This window comes from Phyllopteryx taeniolatus, chromosome 12 (genome assembly GCF_024500385.1).
Source record: "Phyllopteryx taeniolatus isolate TA_2022b chromosome 12, UOR_Ptae_1.2, whole genome shotgun sequence".
Lineage (NCBI taxonomy): Eukaryota > Metazoa > Chordata > Actinopteri > Syngnathiformes > Syngnathidae > Phyllopteryx > Phyllopteryx taeniolatus.
In genome coordinates, this window is record NC_084513.1 from 1,533,260 (window position 1) to 1,558,738 (window position 25,479).

Genomic DNA, 25,479 nt, shown 5'->3' on the forward strand with positions numbered 1-25,479 from the left:
TGAACAAAGTGAAGTGACAAAATAACAATACATATTAATAACAATGAGTTTTCCAATCAAGTGGCAGTCGTCGAATTAATTCATCCCTCCATTTTTCCTTCAGTATTTTGTGTTTGACTTCTTTGCCCACAAAGAGATCTTCTTCGACAAAGTCATCAGGCTGACGGTGAGTTCAAAGGCATCGGGTAAAAAAAGGTTGATCGTTTTGTCACTTGTTGTTTCCTCTTCTGATCTGCAAGGTCATACACTCTAAGATGCTGAGAAGTTTCTGCATCGGCTCCTTTAAACTGGATGTGTGGACAGTCTACAAACAACCAGGTAGACATTATAGCGATGATTCATGTTATAATATAATACATTATCAATGCAACTGGATTAAATATCGATATTGTGGCAGTCCGACATTCATAACAATTTTGGCTTGTTAACCCAGTTCTGTTATTTCCCAACTGTTTTCATACCAACTTTATTTTTATGAGGGACTCAATAAATTAATTTCTTAATTCATTATTATAAGCGTTACCCTCTTGTGTTTTGTTGTATCACACAGTTTTCTATTCACATTCTGCGATCGCTGTACAGTATCACGATACTATGAGTGGAAAGAAATTGCGATTTTGTATCATCATCACTTGCTTTTTCTGTAATCATCTTTAAAAAGTGTTAATTATAATAATGCATTATTATTACATCACTTTTATATACTTTTCTTTCATTGTAAGTAATAATCACCTTCCCCCTAATTATTATTTTACCTTTCTTCCTTCATTTGCTGAGGAATTCTGTACGCATTTTGTCATTTAGTTCTATGTTAACCAAATATAATTCAGAAAATACACACTGGACACAATTATTGGCACACCTGGCCAGTACACCTGCGGCACCCTGAGGAATTCTATCCATTATATATACAGTGGAATCTTGATTTACCGGACCCCGATTTAACAGCTATTGGAAATAACGGACCGTCTGCACAGTACATGTGTCCAAAAATAGTTTCCAGTTGTCACTTAAACCGGCGCAGACAAAGTCTGTTAGTTCCAGAATTGGCCGATGTTGTTTACTGGTACTGTGGTGCAACATAGGCAGAGGCTGGGACACATGTATTTCCGGGTCTCAAATGTCAAATACGGCTACATCCAACCAACAGACGTGCCTATGTGGCGGCCAGGTTGAATGTGGCAACATTTCCAGGACATGCATTGACATGGCGGCCATGATGGCAGGAGTTTTATCTATTGTTGCATCGAGCTCTGCACTGGAGAGAGCGCACATGGCAGCGGTGTTAACTTTAAGAGGAAAATCGCACACAAGTGTCTGGAGTGTGGCGCATGCTACTTTTGGTACAGTAACAGTTTTTTTTTGTCAAGCCGTTCATCTATGGCAACAGATTTGGAAATGGGAAGCACACTAATTCCTCATAGCTCATAAAAGCAACCTGCCTTGACTCGCTTATGTCAACAATGTCACCATCAAGCACACCAGCGTGGTAAGTTTGGATAAAATTTTAAACTTTTCAAACATTTCCAATCTTTTTTATATTTGTTGTATACATTGTACCATACTGGGTGTTTTAGGGCCACGAAAAAAGGACAAAACAATGTTTTCGTACTCTAAAGTAACATGGGTGCATATGGTCACAAAAATGTGCTTCAATATAATGGACAATCCAATGTAACAGATGACCCCCTGCCCCTCTTAGTCCGTTAAATCAACTTTCCACTGTATGCCATTTGTTCCCAATAGGGTCGTGCGTGAACCTAAGCCTATCCCAGCTAGTTTTAGGCAAGAGGTGAGGTACACCTTGAACCGGTCAGCAGTTCTATTCTATTCACTCTCATATTAACACAATTACTCACACATTAATCACACCATCACACAAGTCACAAATCACACTTGTATTTTGGAATGTGGGAGAAAGCCATGAACATTCAAACTCCACACAGGAGGGCCTGAGCCCATAGGATGTACATGACATGCCTATAAAATATATGGCAAACCTATCGGGACACATTCCACCTCCAGGAAATGAAAGTTAAGGATCCAGGTCTGGTTACCTTAATCCACTCAGTGTAAGATTAATAACAATGGTGTGCTTTTCTTTACATCTTTTTTTTTCTACTTAAGGTCACCAATTCATCAACAAGTGGGCAATGCTGACAGTCCCTGGTGACATCAGTACAGGTTGCAAAGGTTACATCAAGTGTGATATTAGTGTCTCTGCAAAGGGCGATGCCATGCAGCCCGGGATTAAAACCAGTGATGCAGAGGAGCAAATAGAAAAGTATGTAAACAAGGTTTATTACTTCTTGTTTGTTACACTTGCTGAGCCAAAATGTCAGTCATTCTTGATATGCAGACGACTGTCTTTTCTCACTACATTTTCGAAATCCTGTTTGCAGGAACCTCCTGATGCCGGAAGGATTCCCGTCAGAACGTCCCTGGGCTCGTTTCTCTGTGAGGGTGTATCGAGCGGAAGGTCTTCCCCGCAACAACTCCAGCATCATGGCCAATGTCACCAAAGCCTTCATAGGAGACAACACAGCGCTCATAGACCCTTTCGTGGTTGTTAGCTTCTTCAAACAAATGGTGGGTCACGTGTCAATTGTGTGCAGGAGATGTGTGAATAAAAACCTTATCTCCTTGAAAAATGCTGTCTACTTGAATAGATGTCATGTCCCAATTAAACATCACGCGAAACAACAAAGTGCTACTCCTCTAATTGATGCCGCTATTTTCTTCTTCTCACTTTTAAGGGTCGTACGTCCACGCAGAAGTCAAATGCAGATCCAGTGTGGAATGAACAGATCGTCTTCACAGAGATGTTTCCTCCTCTGTGCCAGAGGATGAAGATCCAGGTCTGAAAGATTACACCTGCAATTCATATGCTTTTGAATTTGTAAATAGAAAATGGTGGACTCTCTTTTGGACGTTGAACAGCATGGTTCAACAATAGATCACCTTGGTTCAATGGTTGAGTAAATTCGTTGGACGTTTGAGCAACTCGACTTGGCAGTTTTCCACTTCAGTTTGCCTATGCTCACCTCTGTTTGACATTTGACCAACTGGGTTAGACAACTGAGCAACTTTGTTCGGTGCTTCAGAGCTTGGGTTAGACAGTTGAACGTCTCCGTTTGACAGTGGAGCCACTGGGTTTGGCAGTTTAACCTTGCAATTTGATGATTGAGCAAATGGATTCACCGACTGAGCAACTCTGACAGCTAGAAACTTCGTTTGATGGTTAAGCAACTGGGTTTTAAAAATGATCAAATTGGTTCCCAAACTGTTTAACAGTGAAGCTACTTGGTTGATAGTCAAGCAACAATGTTCAGTAACTCTGTTCGTTGGTGTAACATTTCTATTTGACATTTGTAAATTTTAGGCCAAGCAGTTCAACAATTGAATAACTCAGTGTTTCGGCACTTAGGCCTGATGGTCAGAAAGTCTAGGCTTAACGAATGGTTTGAGGGTTGACTAACTCTTTCAACTGTTGGGTAACTTAGTTTAAATTTTAGGCCATACAAGTTAAGCAACCAGGTTCGACATGGTTTTAAATTTAAGGCCAGATGGTTTGACGGTTGAGTAACTCAGTTCATTAATTGAGTAATTCTGTGCTTCGATTTAAAAACTCAATTTAGCAGTTGATTGAGAGACAGCAGTCGTGCCAATTGACGGTTGTGCAACTCAGGAACAGTAAAACCGATTAAGGTCGTAGTGTCCACTGTGCGTGCATGTTGTAATCCAAGACTTGTGTCCTCGTAGGTTTGGGATGAAGGAAGTGTGAGTGATGTTGCCATTGGAACCCATTACTTTGACCTGAGGCGCATTTCTAACGAACAGGATGGTGACAGAGGTAAGGCAGTGGACGTGCGCTGAGTGATGTATGAAAATTTTATGCTTCACAATAACACTGCTCCTGATGTGTCTGCAGGTTTTTTGCCAACTTTTGGCCCCGCCTGGATAAACTTGTATGGCTCCGTCAGAAACTCTCTGGGTGATGACACTGCTGAACTTAACGAGGGCATTGGAGAGGGAGTCGCTTATCGGTTTGTTTAGAAGATAAATGGTGAGTCTAACATTAAACAATCAACCAACCACGTGTACAAATTCCTGCCTCCAGGGGTCGTGTCTTTGTAGAACTGGTGGTGGAGATCTTATCAGGCGGCACAGGCCCAGCGTCCAAACTTGCCCGTATGGTGAAGCCTGTAAAGGATGCCAAGGTGGTAAAGGCCACAGGAAAGGATGGTAAGACCCCAGCAGGTGGAGGAGTAGGCACGGGGGGATCTGGAGGTACAGGTGATGACGACAAAGGGAAAGCGGCTGCGGACGTTCTACCTGTGGAATGTCCACCTACAGTAAGAATGTCATTCCTAACAGTAAATTTAATTCATAGAATTGTCATGCGGAAATAGCAGTTGATAAAGAATGGGTGGTTTTTTGTTTTAGCTGAATGCTGAGAACAAAGATAACTTCCTACTCTTCGGAGCTTTGTTTGAAGCCACGATGATTGACAGAAAGATCGGAGACAAACCTATCACTTTTGAATTCTCGCTGGGTAAGTTAAACAGTACACTTCATATTATTGCATATCCCATAGTGTTATGTATACTGTACTTTTATAAACATTATTTTTTCCACTACCCCAGGATGTCCATGGATCTTTAAAAAGACTGAAATTGAATTACCAAAGGGCCTTAACTAAGGCCAAAGTTCTGAAAAAATCACTCTTTAAGTTTTGACATCTGGTTGGTTGGATCAGAATTCATTCGTAATTAAGGTGTATGTCATATTAATAACAGTGGAAATTAACAAAGTGTTTTATAATAATACTGCCCAAGGGAAACGTGTAACAGTACAGGTCCGAGGACAGACCTCTGCGGGACACCATGGTTGACTTTTACATGCGCAGTCTTCATCACCAATATTTGCAAAAAGTCATTAGCTTGACAAATAGGAATTAAACCATTTCTTTAATACTGTTGACGTGCTCTAATCTCTGTACAAGATTGTGACTGTCAATTGTGTTGACAGCTGAAGATTTAACAAGATGAGTAGTAATAGGAGAAAAGGCCTTTGCTTCAATAACACACGTCATTATATATATATATAATATGTACTATATGTACAGTATATACTTCTTACTACGGCATGAGTAGGCTGTGCCATTTTGTTTGCAGGATTAATCGTTATTAGTAGTGTATATGTGGTCGAGTGGTTCTCAGACATTTGGTTTCGCCATTAATGGTCATTTGTCTTTGCTATTCTATGTTGCCAAGGTAACTGCGGTAACGTGCAGGAACCTGCGGGCCAGCCCGGCCTGAGCGCCCCAAGTCCAGCCCTCGGCCGCAGGAGACAGGCACAGGACCTCCCTGACAGGTCCTCCCCTTCCTCCCCACTGTTACAGAGAGAGCCTCAAGACCCCAACAGAACCTCTAAGTCCACCACGCGTCCCCAGAAACCGCTTCCCGTCGAAGGAAACAGGTGGGTTCTGCTATAGGGGAAAAAATATACAGGATACATTAAAAGAATATCAGTCTGTACTGGGTCTGGCAAAATAAGTGATTTCAAACTCCGGGGTATTAATATAACACTTTTAATTATCTCAGATGACCTGTATAGTGTAAAAACAACAGTAAATAATGATTATGATACAAAAATTGTAGAATTAAATAAAATAACTTTTTAGTTTAATTATTTAATTGAAATGAAAAACATTACACATTTCTATAGAAATATGCTATTAAAACGTGAGTACTGTATGTGACACAGGGTAGTTGGACAGTGTGAAGGGCAGCTGTGGCAAAGGATGTTTCCTTAGGCCCACAGTCATCTCTACGGTCTTAGACGTGTTGAGCAAGTGGCTGCAGCAGAGCACCAGCCGTTGCACTTCCTGTCAATATGCAGACTCCTCGCCTTTCTTGATGAGGCTGTCATGGCAATGTTATATATGTATGTGTGTATAAATGTTTGTTTATGTGCATGTTTTCTATACTGTAGGTACTACATGTATTTGCCTCTGGAGAAACAGAAGCCATGTATCAATGTGTTGAGTCAGTGGGAGGACAGAACCTACCGCCTGTACAATTCCAACATGCTGGAGAACATAGCAGCCCTGTTTGTATGTGCAAACACAGAAACACATACATAAATATCGCTCTACCATCAGGTTGAATTTTTGTTAGAACTTAGCATCCACTTACAGGAAGAAGGAGTGACCAGGGCAGCTGAACTCCACAGGAAGTCGCATCCCGGTGCAGAGCAGACAGTAAAGATAACAGTCAAAGAATTTTGCCAAGATGCAAGGTATTTAAATCAATCACTGGAATGTAAAGAGTGCAACATTAACCTTTAAATGTGGTCAATGAACGTATGTCTTTGCAGGCGTTTCATAGCAGCAGCAGCAGCCAAGTTGAAAGCTGAGTTGAAGTCCAACTACCTGACGGAGCTGGACAGGAAGCGCCTCTCAATGTGCAAACAGGAACTGGTAGTAGAAAACAGAGTACTCACCAACATAGACACACATCCACTTTAAAAAGAAATGCAACCTCTAAAGTCGAGCACAATGTTTCCCAACCTCTTTTTAGCCAGTGCACAAATTTTACATTAAAAAAAAAAGAAATCTCACAGCCCATCACAAATATAATTCCTCAGAGTAAAATGTGGGCATGTTTGATTGAAGTGTGTAAAGTGTAAATAAATTAACCAGTATAAATTGTAAAAACAATTTTCTTTTTTTTTTTTGTCTTTTTTTTTTACATTGATTGCCTTACAACAGTGAAAATGAGTTGACCACGTTGGCTTACAACAGTGAAAATGAGTTAACCACTGTTAAAATTATTTATTTATTCTTACATGCACTCTTTAATGATTCAGGTGTATTGCAAAGCCTTTACAGAAGCCCCTCTGTCATCTTGTTCTTTAACATCCTGGCCTGTCACACTAGTGTAAAAAGAAGTTAGCTACTTTAAAAACAAACAAACAAAAACACACACTAGCTAAACTTGCATGGGGAAAAAAAAACATTTTCCAAGGTCAAACTGTGCCCATCACAAACCCTTGTAGCGTGTATTGGTTGAAATAAAAATGTAATTAATTGTCAAAAAGATACGAAGGAAGGCAAACACCTGCGTTCACTTCCGAGTTAGTCCGATTTACGCCTTATCGTTAAAAGCAAACAAATTTTGTCTTGTAAAGGGGCACGACGTCACTTTTATATGTATAAAATTTAGTAGAAAACGACAACAAACCTTCTATCAGACTCATAATATAAAGGTTGCTACATTTTAGGAAATAAGAGTTCTTGATGACAGTGGCTTACTTAAACTAAAAAAAACACACAAAACACAACCAAGAGTGGAATTTTATAGAATATTTAATGAAATGTACGAGGTATCTATAGGGAAACACAACAAGGAAACACAAATAATGGTGAAAGAGAGAAAATATGCATACGAAAAGGGAAATAGAACATCGTGTTTTGGACTAAAGTTGAAAACGTGAGCGTTTAATGCGTCCAGATTTTGTGTGAAGCTAGTAATTTCCCCAAAATTATTAGCCACTAATATTCTACAGTCCTGGCGACAACTGCAGTGTCTACTCACGAACGTAGACCAGCTGGTCTTTGGAAGTAGTCTTTCTGCGCATGTCTCAGGAGGCGAGGAGGTAGGTTTGGTGCACGAAAAAGATGCACAAAAATAAAATAAATACAGGCAGAAAAAGGGAAAGAATTTGATTTTCATGTGTTCTGTGGGAGGTTACAACCATTTCTCTTCCTGCCTTTTCAGGGACTCGCTAGCAATTTTAGAGCGATCACGCTGGGCTAGAAGCGTACCTGGTACTTTTCGTAGCAGCTGCTCTGATCGCCTTGCGGTGGCCCACGTAGAGGCTGGAGTCCGTTCTCATCCCGGCATTCGCGTTGGCCGAACCGCGTGTCTGAACAAAAGGAAGGGGAGGGGTGGCCGAAGAGCCAGGAAGCAAGGCAAGAGCAAAGAACCGAGAGAGTGGCAGAGAAGGGAGCCACCGGTTAAATACCCAGGGGGCGTGTTCAAAGAGGACTGAGGACCAGACAAGACCACACCCATCAGCTTGAATCTAGTCTACAATTTTGACCCATAAAATGGGTTTAAAATCATATATTCCAACTTTGTACTCTTTACTCATAGGTCAAGCATATAGAATGACTGTTTACACGTTAGTCTTGGCAAATCAATTGCTTATGGTTCAATCACATTTCATGCTGCTTGGGGCTTCAAATCAGGACAAACAGTTCTCGAAGTCTTGGAGCTGCACCGGTAAAGTTGACACACTGACACAGACATCAAGGCATTTAGAATATTTCTGCAGAGTTTGTGAGATATCAAAACAGACATTTATCTTTGGTTAACAAACAACTGAATGGAAGTTCAGGGGTTGCAGTACTCTCCTCCGCCAGTGGGTGGCACCCTGCGTTCTTCGTTGGATATTAAGCAAATAGTTCACCGCTGTATTTGAATTCCATTGATCTGTCCCAGCTTGGTCTCCCGGAGAGAGGAGACCACCTTTTGGCAGATGTCAGTTCAAACGAAGGACTCTTTGATGACCGTAAACCAAGATTTCGAGGGGACCTGCTAATTACTTTAGGGGCCAGTAGGCGTCTTCTTGTGGTAGTCTCACAGCAGTGCCGCTTGGAAGAAAGCAGTTTATCAAGCTGTGGGCGAGTCACTGTGACACCTCAGGTTGCGGGGAGCATGTCCGCTACACCCTTAATTTAGTTAACTGTATGCAGTGTTCAAAGTAACACAAAATGTTATATTTGCGTAAACACAAATTAACCCATGTTAATAGTAGCAAGTAAAAACAATAAAACACTCAACTAACTAACCTCAATGGTGAGTTCAAAGTGTAAAAAGAATTCGCCCAGGGTAAAACGTTAAAAATAAAATTCAAATAATAATAATTATACTATCTACTGTACTTCCTTTTTGATAACTAGTGATGAAGTGATAAGGGGATGATGCTGGACTCTTACTGCTTTGAATGTGATTGCACTCACTTAACGTAACTTCCTGTGTATGTTCTCTTTTCACATTCTTCTTCTTTTGTAACGAAAGTCACACAAAAAAGCAAAAGCAAAAGACATGCAGCGATAAACTGGGCTGTCTCTGAGCTAGCTGAGGTCTGACCAGGTCTTTCCTATGTGCGTGTGTCGCAGGAAAGTATGATTGGCGATGCTCAGGCTCTGGTGGAGAGGAAGCGGAATTCAGGCGGCGTGAAAGAAGAGCTCCAGGACGCAAGAAAACTCACACAGAAACTGCGCTTCTTAGTGCAGGAGGTAGTGTATGCGCTCTTGTCGTCATATGAAGGAGACTCTGCGTTTTTCCACAATTTAAAACAATTACCAGGTGTTTTAATAACATATCTGACATGTGTTCATCAAAATGCACCATGGATCTCGAATATACTCCTTGTCTGAAATGATCCCATTTTAATTGTCTCATGCAAGTGAGCGACTGTCCTACTTGACTTTGCAGCCTCAACATACAGTGCCTGACATCTTTGTGTGGTTGTTGAGCAACAACAAGCGCGTCGCGTACGCTCGCCTCCCGGCCAGAGATGTCGTGTTCTGCGGCAGTCGGGAGGCTCGAGGAGTCCATTGTGGAAAAATAGTAACGCTCTTCCTCAAGGTAGAAAACACAACACACAACATCAAACAATCCCGGCCAAAAATAATGACGTACACGTGTTTGTGTGTATTTTCGCAGCCGCCAGGGAAGCGTGTGACAGGATTATCTGTGCAGGCCAAAGTTGACGTGTATTTGTGGTTTGGATCCTGCGCGGACTCCGCTCACATGCTGGACGACTTGCCTGAAGGTTTCAATGCCGCCACAGGGGGCGCTGACCCCAACAGCCCCCCCACTCACCTGACGTGTACGGGTGAGAGAGATATGACTCCTTTTTATTATTATTTATACAGGCCATCCGGAGTTCCGTCTCTGCACCAGCATCATAACCCAAATTTGTACATAATTCGGAACGCGATATACTGTACAGTACCGGTAGTAACATCATATTCAGAACCTATACTCTGTTAGTTGCTGAAAAACTCTAAAAAACTATTTGCTTTTTTCGTGCTCAGGCCAAGGAACTATCTTGAAGTGAGTTGAGAAGCTTCATGTAGTGCTTTGCCACCATCTTGTGGCATCTACCTCACATGTATGGCATATCAGGATGCTGATCAGACAGTTTGAGGATAATCTTAGCAAATGAGAAGTGCTCACTAAGACATATTTAAACAGATTTGTGAACAATATTTGAGAGAAGTAGGCCTCTTTGAGTTCAGCTCCTGAAAAACAGGAGCAAACAAGTGTTGTTTTTATGTTTTTGTTCACTATACGTGTATACATTTTATTCATTGATTTCCTGTAGCTCTTATCTTCACTAGGGTCGCGGGCGAGCTGGAACCTATCCCAGCTATCTTCGGGCGAGAGGCAGGATACACCCTGAACTGGTTGCCAGCCAATCGCAGGCCACATATAAACAATCAATCGACCTAACATGCATGTTTTTGGGATGTGGGAGGAAACCGGAGTACCCGGAAAAAACCCACGCAGGCACGGGGAGAACATGCAAATTCCACACAGGCGGGGCCGGGGACTGAACCCGGGTCCTTAGAACTGTGAGGCAGATGTGCTAACCGGTCGGTCACCGTGCCGCCTACAGATTTTATAATCTATTTTAAATATATTATCAGCCAACTACCCAAACTGGCATTTATATTTATACATTATACCTTTAAACATTTTCGGAAGACAAGTAAAGACACAATTTTTAGCAAACATATTTTTTAGTATTTCTTTTGTAAAAATAAATTGTGCTACTAGGCTAAAATTATGAAAAAAGTAATTTAACCACTATTATTTTGTGGATTTATTTTTACCTCTACCAAGGAAGTTTTGTCTTTACGTTCGTGACTATTTAACAAAACACTTAATGGACGTGTTGGTAATGGGACGTGGAAGAAACCATTAGATTTTAGTTCAAATCTGGAGAACAGTGCTGATCTAAGATTTTTCTTTTTTTTTAATTGTCCTTAATTTCTCAGTAGATAATGCATTAAACTTCATGACAAAATTCAAGATGTATAATTTGGGATTAATACATATTCCGGGTTTGGGGGCCTTGGTGGAGGTCTGCAATCTGAGTGACATTCTCATGTATTTTTTTTTCTGTTCTGTTCCTGCAGAGCAGCATCAGTTCCAGTTAAGGTGTCACATGTATCAAGCACGCGGGTTGATTGCTGCAGATAACTCGGGCTTGTCTGACCCTTTTGCCCGAGTCATATATTTGTCACACAGCCAGACCACCAACGTAAATAATAGAAATTACATATTCAGCTACATTCTGCAGCTATGTTGTTAGCAGTCAGCATACTCGTGTTTATTTACTGTGCACATCAGGTGATCAGTCAGACTCTCAGCCCCACGTGGAATCAGTGCTTGCAGATGAGTCCCATCGTGCTGAGTGGAGATCTTCAACACATCCAGGAGGAACCGCCGAGACTCATCGTTGAAGTGTACGACGACGATGCACTGGTAAGATAGATCGCCAAGCTGAGGTACCGTAGATATAAATAGATACCATAGATATCAGATAGAGCACAGGTGTCAAACTCAAGCCAGAACTGACCCGCCACATAATTTTGCATGAGTCAACTTCCATGATTCTTTCTAAACTATATACAAAATTTTAAATTGTCATATGTAACCAATAATAATGTTGAGATATTGAAGCATTTTTGGGGGTTACCAAACCCCTTTTAGTAAACTTGAACAATAGTTGAACAAACTATTATCTTTGACCTCAAAACTATTTATCCATCAAATTACTGTGTATGTGTTATATTATGAGGTGATTAAACATTTTTATGGTTCCACATTCATTACAGCCCTCTGATGGCAAACCATAACTACAGTGTGGCCCGTGACAAAAATGATTTTGACATCCCTATGAGAGTGATACTATACATACTACAGATAGAAATCATAAATATATCTATAGTACCTATCTAGCTGATAAAACGGGTATGTAGGGTGATAGAATGGTAGCATAGACAAGGGATGGGCAACTTAAATAATGGAGGAGGCCACAGTTTTTCATCAGTGAGACCAGGAGGCCACATAGCGCCGCGTACTAAAATGCCATTTTAAATAAGGACAAAATATGTGCATATGTCTGTTTTTTAATTTAATCAATGTACATGTATACTTTCCAAAAGTACTATTAGTGATTTTATTGACATGGTGGAAACATTTACCTGGGGTATGTGCTTCCAAGTTGCTGAGTGTGAGAGAGCTCCAAATGCTGAATGTATGCAAGCATGCAGGGATGTCAGATTCATACATACCCTTTCCAAAAAATTTAAATATCATGGAAAAGTTCATTTATTTCCATAATTCCATTCAAAAAGTCAAACTTTCATAGATTATAGATCCAGGGCCCACAATTGAAACAGTTTCAGGTATTTATTTGTTTATTTTGACATAATTTTTGCTTCCTGCTCATAAAACCCACGAAATCAGGAATTAAAACAATTTGAATACTGTGACGAAATCAGCCCAAATTTTGCAGGGCATAAATGCTTTAATGTCACACACTAATCCTCTACTAAACTCAAAGCACCTGGACAGGTTTCCCCAGGTGTCATTAAATTGCTTCAGTTTGATTCAATTGTCTCAGTTGGGTTCAATATGGGGAAGACTGCAGACTTGACAACTGGCCATAAGACCATCATTGATACCCTCCATAGGATGGGTAAGCCACAAAAGTTCATAGCTAAGGAGGCTGGCTGTTCACAGAGTGCTGTGTCAAAGTATATCAGTGGAAAGTGTAGTGGAAGGATAAAATGTGGCAAGGGAGGATGCACCAGCAAAAGAGATGACCGTGGACTTCAGCGGATTATCAAACAGGGAAGATTCAAGAATCTAGCAGAGATCTAGAAAGAGTGGAATGAGGCGGGAGTCACACCTTCAAAAACCACCACATTCAGACGCATCCGGGAGATGGGCTACAACTGTCCGGTTCCTCAGGTCAAGCCACTTCTGAGCTTGAGCCAACGTAGGAAGTGTCTCAACTGGGCCAAGGAGAAGAAGGACTAGGACTGTCGGCCAGTGGTGCAAGGTCCTCTTTTCCGATGAAAGTAAAGTGTGCCTATTACTCGGGAATCTAGGTCCAAGGGTTTGGAGGAAGATGGGTGAAGAACAGAACCCAAGCTGCTTGACGTCCAGTGTGAAATATCCACAGTCAGTGATGATATGGGGTGCAATGTCTAGTGCACGTAATGGTAAACTCTGCTTTCTTAAATCCAAGGTCACCACAACAGTTGACCAGAATGTTTTAGAGTACATCATGATTCCTTCTGCTGAGGATCTGTATGGAGATGCAGATTTCATCTTCCAGCAGGACCTGGCCCCTGCCCATACAGTCTCAAGCACCAAAACCTGGTTTGATGCCCATTCCATCACAATGCTTGACTGGCCACCTCGCCGGATCTAAACCCCGTTGAGAATCTACGAGGTATTATCCAGAGGAAAATGAGGGGCACAGACCCAAAAGCAAAGAAGAACTGACAGCAAGCATCAAGGAAATCTGGGCTTCCATAACTCTCAGGCAATGCCACAGCCTGATTGCCCACGGGTGAACAGGCTAATTGGGAACACGTGGGTGCCATGATTGGGTATAAAAGGAGCTTCTCTGAATTGCTCAGCCATTCACAAGCAAAGATGGGGCGAGGTTCAACTCTTTGTGAACAAGTGTGTAAGAAAATAGTCGAACAGTTTAAGGACAACGTTCCTCAACGTACAATTGCGAGGAATTTAGGGATTTCATCAAGTTAATGCTTATTTCTGTTTTTATTTATGGTTAACACAACGTCACTACTTCATTGGAATTGGGGTTGTAAATAAACATTTCCATGATATTCAAATTTTTTGGAAAGGGTCTGTATTAGTGTGATAGTACGTCACAAACATATGCAAGCTTTTAATTGGCCGAAAGCTAAGGTAAAGAGAAGGAATTTATTGGTTGTTTGTTTTATTGGTCCTTATACTACTGCACGTAGGTACATGCATGTACCTTTTTTGGAAAATATTACATATTGCAAATTATTTTGTGGATCTACAAGTTATGGCTTGCGGACCACAGGGGATCTGAGATCCAGAACCACTGTCTGATGGATTTTTTTTTTTTCACAAATGTCACCTTGCAGGGCAAGGCAGAGTATTTGGGGGCCACGGTGGCGTTGCCTGAGGTTCGCCTGCGCTCTGAGTCCTACACGCCACCTATTCTGCAGTACAGCCCGCTACACCATGCCAGCCAATCAGGAGGAGAGCTGCTGGCCGCTTTCGAGCTGGTTCAGGTCAGTCTCTCCATAATATTGATTGAAAAAGAGTAGATAGCAAGTTATGGTGGTCCTTGTGTAGATTCCCATGTCTGGAGAGCAGAGTCTGCCTCCCTTAGAGGAACAGGAAGGAGGCATATACACGGTGCCTGACAACATCAGACCTGTCCTCAGTACATACAGACTAGAGGTGCGTGTGTTTTCTCCCAAAAATACTTTAATATGGCAAAAATTGCTTGTTCAAACTAATATTGTCCACACAGTGTGTGCTTTCCATCAAAGTGTGTGCATACGTGTTCTATATCTCTCCGGCAGGTGTTATTTTGGGGTCTACGAGAGCTCAAGAAGGTTCAGTTACTGTCTGTTGATCGCCCTCAGGTACACACACTTGCCACTAATTGCCTATGTTTCCATGTACATATTTACATTCATCATTTTTTAATCTACATTTTTATATTTAATATATTCCTATTTGTATTGTATACAAAAATATTTATTTTAGTTTCTATTGTTTATTTAAATAGTATTTAAATAAATATTTTTGCGGTCGAAAAATGTCTCAATTACACTAAAACAATCTTTTTTTTTTTAAACATCTGTTAAAAACCAAACCATATTGTGTTTGCAGGTGTTCGTAGAATGCGCTGGAAAAACGTTGCGTTCTTCTGTCATTCAGCGGTACAAGTCTAACCCCAACTTCACCACGCAGGTTGACACCATTGAGCTGGTCGGTATATTCTTCCTCATATTTTTTCCACATTTATTTTTAGCTTACTATGTAAAGAGGAACAATTTCCATTATTATTTTATTTTTCCTCCTCTTGTAGGCGTTACCGGAGAATGAGCACCTCCACCCTCCGCTCACCATCACCGTTGTTGACTGGAGGGCTTTTGGTCGCAGCACGCTGGTTGGAAACCATGTCATCAACAACCTGATGAGCTTCAAATACATTGCCCCCCCAGCCCCGCCTGCCCCCACACAGACACACACACCACCTGCAGTAACGTACATCCCGCAACCACAAAAAGCTGATGGTAATGTTACAGAGTTTGGTTTTAGGTCTTATGTTCAGTCTTCCATATATAGAAATTTAGATTTTATTCAATTTTGTTTCAGCTCACCTATATATTGTTTGTACTTTTTAATTTCATTTTTAAAAATCTTTTTATTTTGTTTCCGATTTTATTATACCTGTTTTGTTTTTATGTAGATATGCTTTCATTTTATTTTTATATATTTTTATTTGTTTTATTTAATTATATATTTATGTATTTATAAATAAGTGTGTCTGTGTGTGTGTTTACTTCAGCTTCCCCAACAACTCAGTTTTTTTGTTTTTTTAGATCACCATTTAGACTCTATTTATATTTTGCCAAGGAGTTTGTCTGTGTTGAATGTCAGCATAATGCAAAAACTACTTTTGTTATTGTTACATACCTGTATATATTTTCATTTCATTCCAAATATTATTTGATTTTGTAAGTCAATGATATCAAAATAGACCCAGTGAGGGCATCCTTAACTATAATTTGTCTCTTGTCCAACAGAACCTTGCCAGCATGGTGCAGAGACAAGCTCCACGGTGGCATCAGCAACTCCCGATGTTCTCATCACAGTCGAGGAATTGACCCCTGAAAAGACAGCACCCATAAGGAAAAAGGTGACCCCAATGAACACAGACAGTTGTCATAGCTTGTCTATTTATGTTGATCTAAATGATATTTTTGTCTTTGGGTGAATTTTAGGAGAGTCGCAAAAAGAGCACCCATCGTTCCACCAAGCGAAGGAAGCGGACCATCGCAGACGAGTCGGCAGAATGCGTCATTGACTGGTGGTCCAAATATTATGCCTCTGTGGAGAAACGGGTACAGTGAACCCCCACATATTCAACGTTTAGTATTTGCAAATTAACCTATTCACAGTTTTGGGGGGAAGGCGAACCGTTACCGTATTTTCGCGACCATAAGGCATACCGTATTAAAAGGTGCAGTGTCCGTTACGGGGTCTATTTCTGTACATAACACATACATAAGGCGCACCGTATTATTGGGCGCATGCACACTAAAACATACACTAGCATGCATGTTGGCGTATGTTTTTAAAAAGGCAGCGGGAGCAAAACTGAGTTCGGTTGTACTTTATTGAAGTATTTAACAATGTCAACAGTGAGTTCGGTTGTACTTTATTGATGTATTTAACAATGTACTCACGTTATTTTTTTATCAATGCTCATCCAAAAATCCATCAAAGTCCTCATCTTCTGTATCAGAAATGAACAGCTGGGCAAGTTCTCCATCAAACATGCCGGGTTCCCTCTCGTCATTGTCGGAGTCAGTCTCGTTGCCGGGGGGCTGTTCAGCAATGATGCCGGCTTTCGCGAAAGCTCGGACAACAGTCAAAGCAGATACCTTAGCCCATGCATCCAGTTGCGAACCAAGGATTCGTTGATCTTGAATTCTCTTGCGGCTGCTCGATTCCCATGTTCATCCGCGTAACTGATAGCTTGCAGTTTAAACTGTGCTTCCTAAGCGCCATTTTCGGGGATCCTGGGCCAAACCGATGTTGTTATGGACAATGCACATACTGGCACTATATACCTACTGGGGGCATGCCTTTAGCGTCCTCTTTCACACGCACCCTTCCCCCTTTAACGTCCGCATGCTGTCCGCCTTTCCTCTATATAAGCAGGAAATGCTCCCAGTCAGTCAAGCGGACCGCTCATCAAAGTCACACAACAACATTTACAGGTTTTGGAACTCGTTCCACACATAAGGCGTGCCGCATTATAAGGCGGCCCGTCCATTTTGGAGAAAATTTAAGACTTTTAAGTCCGCCTTATGGTTGTGAAAATACGGTATTTGCTGTTTTTTTGCTCAGGCCAAATAATAAAAAATTATTATTTTGCTTTGGTACAATGCAGCCCTATGGGGGGCACAAGCCAGTGGAAACTGTAGGCCAGTCACAAGCCCAGATAAATGCAGAGGGTTGCCTCAGGAAGGGCATTTGGCTTAAAACTTTGCCAAACAAATATGAGCGTTCGTCGAAACAAAGTTAACAACGTCCGCCCCCGGCATCGTTAACTTGCAGGGCGCCGGTGGAATTCACCTACTGTGGCCCGAAGACGAAGGAAAGGTGGAAAGCGGGTTCTTAGGCAGAAAGAGAAGAGGAAAGCACAGAGCCTAGAATTGAATGTGGGGACTTTGAATGTTGGGACTATGACAGGAAAATCTCGGGAGTTGGTTGACATGATGATTAGGAGAAAGGTTGATATATTGTGTGTCCAGGAGACCAGGTGGAAAGGTAGTAAGGTTAAAAATTTAGGGGCAGGGTTTAAATTATTTTACCATAGTGTAGATGGGAAGTGGAGTAGGGGTTATTTTAAAAGAAGAGTTAGCTAAGAATGTCTTGGAGGTGAAAAGAGTATCAGATCGAGTGATGAGGCTGAAACTTGAAATTGAGGGTCTTATGTATAGTGTGATTCTATGCCCCACAGGTAGGATGTGACCGAGAGGTGAAAGAGGAGCTGGAAGGAGCTAGATGAAGTAGTTCTGAGCATCCCAGACAGAGAGAGAGAGTTGTGATTGGTGCAGATTGTAATGGACATTTTGTTGAAGGAAACAGGAGTGATGAAGAAGTGATGGGTAAGTACGGCATCCAGGAAAGGAACTTGGAGGGACAGATGGTGATAGACTTTGCAACAAGGATGGAAATGGCTGTCGTGAACACTTTTTTTTTCGTGAAAAGGCAGGAACATAGGGTGACCTACAAGAGCGGAGGAAGAAGCACGCAGGTAGATTACATTTTATGCAGATGATGTAATCTGAAGGAGGTTACAGACTGTGAGGTAGTGGTAAGGGAGAGTGTGGCTAGAGAGCATAGGATGGTGGTGTGTAAGATGACTGGTGGTGGGGAGGAAGATTAGAAAGACAAAGACAGAGCAGAGAACCACGTGGTGGAAGCTGAGAAAGGAAAAGTGTTGTGCGGCTTTTTGTGAAGAGGTGAGACAGGCTCTCGGTGGACAGGAAGAGCTTCCAGAAGACTGGAACACTGCAGCCAAGGTGATCAGAGAGGCAGGCAAGAGAGTACTTGGTGTATCTTCTGGCAGGAAAGGAGATCCAACCCTGGTCACTCTGAGAGCGAACCTCAACATCTTCATTTCTGCCACCTCCAGCTCTGCTTCCTGTTGTCTCTTCAGTGCCACTGTCTCTAATCCGTACATCATGGCTGGCATCACCACTGTTTTATAAACTTTGCCCTTCATCCTAGCAGAGACTCTTCTGTCACATAACACACCTGACACCTTCCTCCACCCTTTCCAACCTGCTTGGACCCGTTTCTTCACTTCCTGACCACACTCCCCATTGGTCTGGACGGTTGACCCCAAGGATTTAAAGTCCTCCACCCTTGCTATCTCTTCTCCCTGTAGCCTCACTCTTCCCCCACCACCCCTCTCATTCATGCACATATATTCGGTCTGACTTCGGCTAATCTTCATTCCTCTGCTTTCCAGTGCATGCCTCCATCTTTCTAACTGTTCCTCCAGCTGCTCCCTGCTTTCACTGCAGATCACAATGTCATCTGCAAACATCATGGTCCACGGGGATTCCAGTCTAACCTCATCTGTTAGCCTATCCATCACCAATGCAAAAAGGAAGGGGCTCAGGCCTGATCCCTGATGCAGTCCCACGTCCACCTTAAATTCGTCTGTCACACCTACAGCACACCTCACCGCTGTTCTGCTGCCCTCGTACATGTCCTGTATTATTCTAACATACTTCTCTGCCACGCCAGACTTCCGCATGCAGTACCACAGTTCCTCTCTGGGTATTCTGTCATAGGCTTTCTCTAGATCTACAAAGACCCAATGTAGCTCCTTCTGACCTTCTCTGTACTTTTCCATCAACATACTCAAGGCAAACAATGCATCTGTGGTACTCTTTCTAGGCATGAAACCATACTGTTGCTCGCAAATACTCACTTCTGTCCTGAGTCTAGCCACCACTACTCTTTCCCATAACTTCATTGTGTGGCTCATCAACTTTATTCTTCTATAGTTCCCACAGCTCTGCACATCACCTTTGTTCTTAAAAATGGGCACCAGTACACTTTTCCTCCATTCCACAGGCATCTTCTCACGCACTAGAATTCTATTGAACAAGCTGGTCAAAAACTCCACAGCCACCTCTCCTAGATGCTTCCATACCTCCACAGGAATGTCATCAGGACCAACTTTCCATTTTTCATCCTCTTTAATGCCTTTCTTACTCATCATTGCCACTTCCTGGTCCACCAAACTTGCCTCTTCTACTCTCCCTTCTCTCTCATTCATCAACTCCTCGAAGTATTCTTTCCATCGAGCTAGCACACTGCTGGCACCAGTCAACATATTTCCATCTCTATCCTTAATCACCCTAACCTGCTGCACATCCTTCCCATCTATATCCCTCTGTCTGGCCAGCCTGGATAGATCCTTTTCTCCTTCTTTAGTGTCCAACCTGCCATACATGTCGTCATATGCCTCTTGTTTGGCCTTTGCCACCTCTACCTTTGCCCTGTGTCACATCTCAATGTATTCCTTTCTCCTCTCCTCAGTCCTCTTAGTGTCCCACTTTTTCCTTGTATGATTTCCTGTACTGTGTGGTTCCACCACCATGTCTCCTTCTCTCTTTTCCTGCCAGAAGATACACCAAATACTCTCCTGCCTGCCTCTCTGATCACCTTGGCTGCAGTCGTCCAGTCTTCTGGAAGCTCCTCCCGTCCACCGAGAGCCTGTCTCACCTCTTCCCGAAAAGCTGCAAAACACTCGTCCTGTCTCAGCTTCCACCACATGGTTCTTTTCTCTGCCTTTGTCTTCCTAATCTTCCTCCCCACCACCAGAGTCGTCTTACACACCACCATCCTATGCTGTCTAGCCACACTCTCCCCTACCACTACCTTACAGTTGGTAACCTCCTTCAGATTACATCGTCTGCACAAGATGTAATCCTCCTGCGTGCTTCTACCTCTTGTAGGTCACCCTATGTTCATGCCTCTTCTGGAAAAAAGTGTTCACTACAGCCATTTGCATCCTTGTTGCAAAGTCTACCACCATCTGTCCCTCCAAGTTCCTTTCCTGGATGCCATACCTACCCATCACTTCTTCATCACCCCTATTACCTTCACCAACATGTCCATTACAATCTGCACCAATTACGACTCCTTCCAGAATTTCTCTTTCACCTCTAGGTCACATCCTACCTGTGGGGCATAGACACTAATCACATTACACACCCTCAATTTCAAGCTTCAGCCTCATCATTCGATCTGATACTCTTTTTACCTCCAAGACATTCTTAGCCAACCCCATCCATCCATCCATTTTCTGAGCCGCTTCTCCTCACTAGGGTCGCGGGCATGCTGGAGCCTATCGCAGCTGTCATCGGGCAGGAGGCGGGGTACACCCTGAACTGGTTGCCAGCCAATCGCAGGGCACATAGAAACAAACAACCATACGCGCTCACAGTCATGCCTACGGGCAATTTAGAGTCTCCAATCAATGCATGTTTTTGGGATGTGGGAGGAAACCGGAGTGCCCGGAGAAAACCCACGCAGGCACGGGGAGAACATGCAAACTCCACACAGGCAGATCACTTCTTTTTTCCAGAAGAGGCATGAACATAGGGTGACCTACAAGAGGTAGAAGCTCCATTTCTCTTCCCATCTACACCATGGTAAAATAATTTAAACCCTTCCCCTAAACTTCTAGCCTTACTGCCTTTCCACGTAGTCTCCTGGACACACAATATATCAACCTTTCTTCTTATCATCTTGTCAACCAACTCCCGAGATTTTCCTGTCATAGTCCCAACATTCAAAGTCCCCACATTCAGTTCTAGGCTCTGTGCTTTCCTCTTCTCTTTCTGCCGAAGAACCCGCTTTCCACCTCTTCTTCTTCTTTGACTTCAACCCACAGTAGGTGAATTTCTAACGGCGCCCTGCAGGTTGACGGCGCCGGTGGCGGATGTTGTTAACCCGGGCCACGACCGATCCGGTATGGAATTCTTTGGATGAACGTTCATATTTGTTTGTATAGTTCTGGCAGCAGGCAAGTCCTCTAGGGTGGGTACGGGGTTACCGAGAATCTTTCCAGCAGTTTTGATTGTCCGTTGCAGTTGGAGTTTTTCCTTTTTTGTCGCAGCACCAAACCAGACTGTGATGGAAGAACACAGGACTGATTCTATGACCGCTGTGTAGAACTGCCACAACATCTCCTTTGGCAGGCCATGCTTCCTCAGAAGCTGCAGGAAGTACATCCTCTGCTGGGCCTTTTTGAGAACGGAGTTGATGTTGAACTCCCACTTCAGGTCCTGAGACACTGTAATTCCCATGAACTTGAAGGTCTTGACGGTTGACACAAAACAGTTGGACAGCGTGAGGGGCATCTGTGGCGAAGGATGGGCCCCGAAGTCCACAATCATCTCTACGGTCTTGAGCGTGTTCAGCTCCATGTTGTGTCGGCCTCAACACAGCACCAGCTGCTGTCGATATGCAAGACTCATCACCGTCTTTGATGAGACCGATGACTGTGGTGTCATCTGCAAACTTCAGGAGTTTGACAGCCGTGCGTTGAGGTGCAGTCGTTCGTGCAGAGAGAGGAAACAACATTGGGGGGGCCCCAATGCTTGTGTGTGTAGATGAGGTGGTGTCCCCCAGCCTCACCTGCTGTGTCCTGCCCGTCAGGAAATTGTAAAACCACTGGCAAGACGCTGAGCTGGAAAAGCTAGGAGGAAAGACGTTTGGGGATGTTGGTGTTGAATGCAGAGCTGAAGTCCACGAACAGGTGCCCTTGCCCCTCCCCTTTGGACTGGTCGCGGCGCGTCGGTCAGGCTCGGGACCTCCCTGGGTCCTGGGTGGTCGGTGGCGTCACCCTGGTGGGCGGGCTCACCCTTCCTCGTGCCGGCTCAGCAACTCCGTACACCAGTTGACTAACATGCATGTGATATGGTGTTCATTCACTAATAAGTTCGATACACTATAGACTTTAGTTACTTGGTTACTTTAATTACAGGTTATACTAGCATATCAACTCAACGGTTTTTACAGGTGTTTAGACACTAAAAAAAGAATCCTACCGCACCACTCGACAGCAGCCCTGCCTTCCACATTTTCCCACATCCTGTCCTACCCCTTTTCTGTCCTCTCTTATCTGGTCCTCACCGGGTGAACCCCCTCCACCCCCCCCCCCCCCCCCTCTCCAACCACCCCCCCAACCCCCAATCTACAAATTACTGTTGTAATGTTACTTGTGTTTAAATATCTAGACTGTCTCACTATTGTTCCGCTGTGGTTCTCACCCCTTGTCCACTCTGTCCCCCTGTCTGTCCCCTAAAATCCTTTTCTGTCTGGCTGCATTTTCAATAAACAGCCATCCATCCATCAATATTTTGTACCGCTTATCCTCACTAGGGTCAGGGGGCATTTTCGAGAGGGGGTATTGTGGTCTGGTGAAGCCTTCAAATTTAAAAAAATGTTAATGCCATTGGTCTGAAATCCTCAAATTAAATAATTTTTTTTTTTCATTACAGACCAAGAAGACAGAAGGATCCCCATTTCCACAAGTTTTTGAAAAAGGTAAGAATCTAAACAACACATATATAGCTGAAATAAGTATTTAACACGTCACCATTTTTCTATCTAAATATACTTCTAAAGGTGCTATTGACCTGAAAATTTCACCAAATGTTGGGAACAACCCAAGTAATCCATACATACAAAGAATGTAGAACAAATAAGATCAGAAGTGAAGTGTAAAATGTCAAATAACAAGGAAAAAGTATTGAACACATGAAGAAAGAGAGGTGCAAAAAGGCATGGAAAGCCAAGACAACACCTAAAATCTATCAATAAACAAACAGCAATCCAGCCCCTTGTCAGTCCAAATGAATATCAGATGGTTCCGTCCTAATTGATGGCCTACAAAAAGGTCACATTGCTAAGGTGTGAGTCAAGACACATCTCATGAAGGGTAAAAGCAGAGAGCTGTCTCAAGACCATCACAAAGTAATTGTTGCAAAACATAATGATGGCATTGGTTACAGGTGCATATCTAAGCTTCTGAATGTTCCAGTGAGCACGGTTGGGGCCATAGTACATAAGTGGAAAGCCAATTATACCACCATAGATTTACCTCTATCAGGTGCTCCTCCCAAGATTGCTGACAGAGGAGTGCAAAGAATAATCAGAAGAGTTGTCCAAGAGCCAAGGAATACCCGTGGAAAGCTTCAAAAAGACCTGGAATTAGCAGGTACTGTTGTCACAAGGAAAACAGTGAGTAATGCACTCTGCCACCATGTCCTGTATACACGCTTACCACGCAAGACCCCATTGGTGGAAAAAAAAAGCTCGTTTAAAGTTTGCTGAACAACATTTGGACAAACCAGTTAAATTCTCGCAGAATATAGTGTGGTCTGATGAGAACAAAATTGAACTCTTTCGATGCCATAATTCACACCACGTTTGGAGGAGAAATGGCACTGCACATCACCTTAAAAACACCATAACAACACAGAAGTTTGGAGTGGGAACACAATGGTGTGGGGCTGCTTTTCAGAAAATGGTACTGGTAAACTTCATATTAATGAAGGAAGGATGAATGGGGAAATGTAGAGAGACATCCTTGACAAGAAATCTGTTGCCATCTACGAGCATGATGAAAATGAAACGAGGGTGGCCATTTCAGCAGGATAATGATCCAAACCATACTGCTAAGGAAACTCTGAATTGGTTTCAAAGAAAAAAAATAAAGCTGCTGGAATGGCCCAGCCAATCACCTGACTTGAATCCAATCGAAAACCTATGGAAAGAACAGAAACTCAAGGTCCATAAAAGAAGCCCACGCAACCTTCAAGATATGAAGACTGATTGTGTGGAAGAATAGGCCAAAATCACACCAGACCAATGCATGCGACTAGTTTGTCCATACAGGAGGCATCTTGAAGCTGTCATTGCAAACAAAGGCTTTTGTACAAAGTATTAAATAAATACCAGTTGGCGTGTTCAATACTTTTCCCCTGTGTCATTTCACCTTATTCCACACAATTTAATTTCTGAGCTTGTTATACTTTCTTTGTATGTCTGGGTTGCTTGGGTCCTTCCCAACATCTGTTGAAATGTTCATGTTAATAGCACCTGTGGAAATATATGTAGTGAAGTGAGAAAAATTGTGACGTGTTAAATACTTACTTCAGCCGCTGTGTGTGTGTGTCCGTGTATATATATATATATATATATTTATATACTTCTGTTTAGGGAGTGTAGATTGGCTTATCTTTTGAAGTCTCTAGCATGAGAACCTTCTCTGTGGGTGCACGTGTGGAAAGATGGGTCTTCTGGAAGTTACTGTAAACGTACCAAGTGCTTGTAGCCCCTCATGGAGGATGAAGCCCTACGCACAGTGCATGCTCTGCATTTAGGGAGCGGCAGCCCTGGTGAATACAAATGAAAAAGCGTCACCATGAAGACGCTTTGTGTGTTTGACAGCCTCACAGACTACCGCTGCCTGTTACATGGCCCTCCCCTTTTTCACCTGTCTTAATAACATTACAAATACCTTTTCCACCAAAACTTTACTCCTCCTCTCATCAGCAGATCATTGCTAAAGTGCAATGGTATTGACGCAAATGAGGATGATCTGTAAGGACAGTGACGTTTACACCAGTTTAGATTGCACATCTGTTTTAATACGTATTGGAAATATTTAAATAAGTGACATGCATTAAGAGTTAAGCAACTACCAAACTTACTGAATGGTCGGTGCGCCACCTGGTTTTGTTTTAGGGACCCTTTTATATTATAATTAACTGTACATTTGTTGCCTCTAATAGTCAACCTTGTTTGGATGAAGGTTTCAATAATACGAAACAGAATAGTATAAAACTGGTAGTAGGTTTTCCCAACCGTCTGCGTCATACCCACATAGCATTGTTGTGTATTACAGCTTTGCCGTACCACATCTTGCTCAGCGATGGAATAGACTCTTTAGGTAAGGAAAAACATAGAAATGAGAAAGAGTGGTATAAGCGTGTAGATACTGTCACTAGGTCTTGGCTGGTTCAGGTTGTTAGAC

The 25,479-nt window shown here is 42.6% G+C and overlaps 1 protein-coding gene across 1 annotated transcript in view; it reads left to right on the forward strand.

The window, feature by feature from the left end:
• fer1l6 (fer-1 like family member 6) overlaps nt 1–25,479 on the forward strand; it is a 45,648-nt gene that overhangs the window by 8,236 nt on the left and 11,933 nt on the right. Inside the window, exons 6-32 of the mRNA XM_061793275.1 lie at nt 104–166; nt 240–318; nt 2,128–2,284; nt 2,403–2,589; nt 2,757–2,858; nt 3,763–3,853; nt 3,932–4,046; nt 4,121–4,355; nt 4,447–4,555; nt 5,277–5,481; nt 5,998–6,118; nt 6,203–6,303; nt 6,382–6,484; nt 9,191–9,310; nt 9,510–9,662; nt 9,741–9,912; nt 11,222–11,346; nt 11,436–11,570; nt 14,243–14,392; nt 14,457–14,564; nt 14,690–14,752; nt 15,003–15,101; nt 15,202–15,409; nt 15,923–16,035; nt 16,121–16,240; nt 22,940–22,985; nt 25,351–25,395. Of these exons, the coding sequence (XP_061649259.1) occupies nt 104–166; nt 240–318; nt 2,128–2,284; nt 2,403–2,589; nt 2,757–2,858; nt 3,763–3,853; nt 3,932–4,046; nt 4,121–4,355; nt 4,447–4,555; nt 5,277–5,481; nt 5,998–6,118; nt 6,203–6,303; nt 6,382–6,484; nt 9,191–9,310; nt 9,510–9,662; nt 9,741–9,912; nt 11,222–11,346; nt 11,436–11,570; nt 14,243–14,392; nt 14,457–14,564; nt 14,690–14,752; nt 15,003–15,101; nt 15,202–15,409; nt 15,923–16,035; nt 16,121–16,240; nt 22,940–22,985; nt 25,351–25,395 (3,325 nt within the window). The remainder of the gene's footprint in view (nt 1–103; nt 167–239; nt 319–2,127; nt 2,285–2,402; nt 2,590–2,756; nt 2,859–3,762; nt 3,854–3,931; nt 4,047–4,120; nt 4,356–4,446; nt 4,556–5,276; nt 5,482–5,997; nt 6,119–6,202; nt 6,304–6,381; nt 6,485–9,190; nt 9,311–9,509; nt 9,663–9,740; nt 9,913–11,221; nt 11,347–11,435; nt 11,571–14,242; nt 14,393–14,456; nt 14,565–14,689; nt 14,753–15,002; nt 15,102–15,201; nt 15,410–15,922; nt 16,036–16,120; nt 16,241–22,939; nt 22,986–25,350; nt 25,396–25,479) is intronic.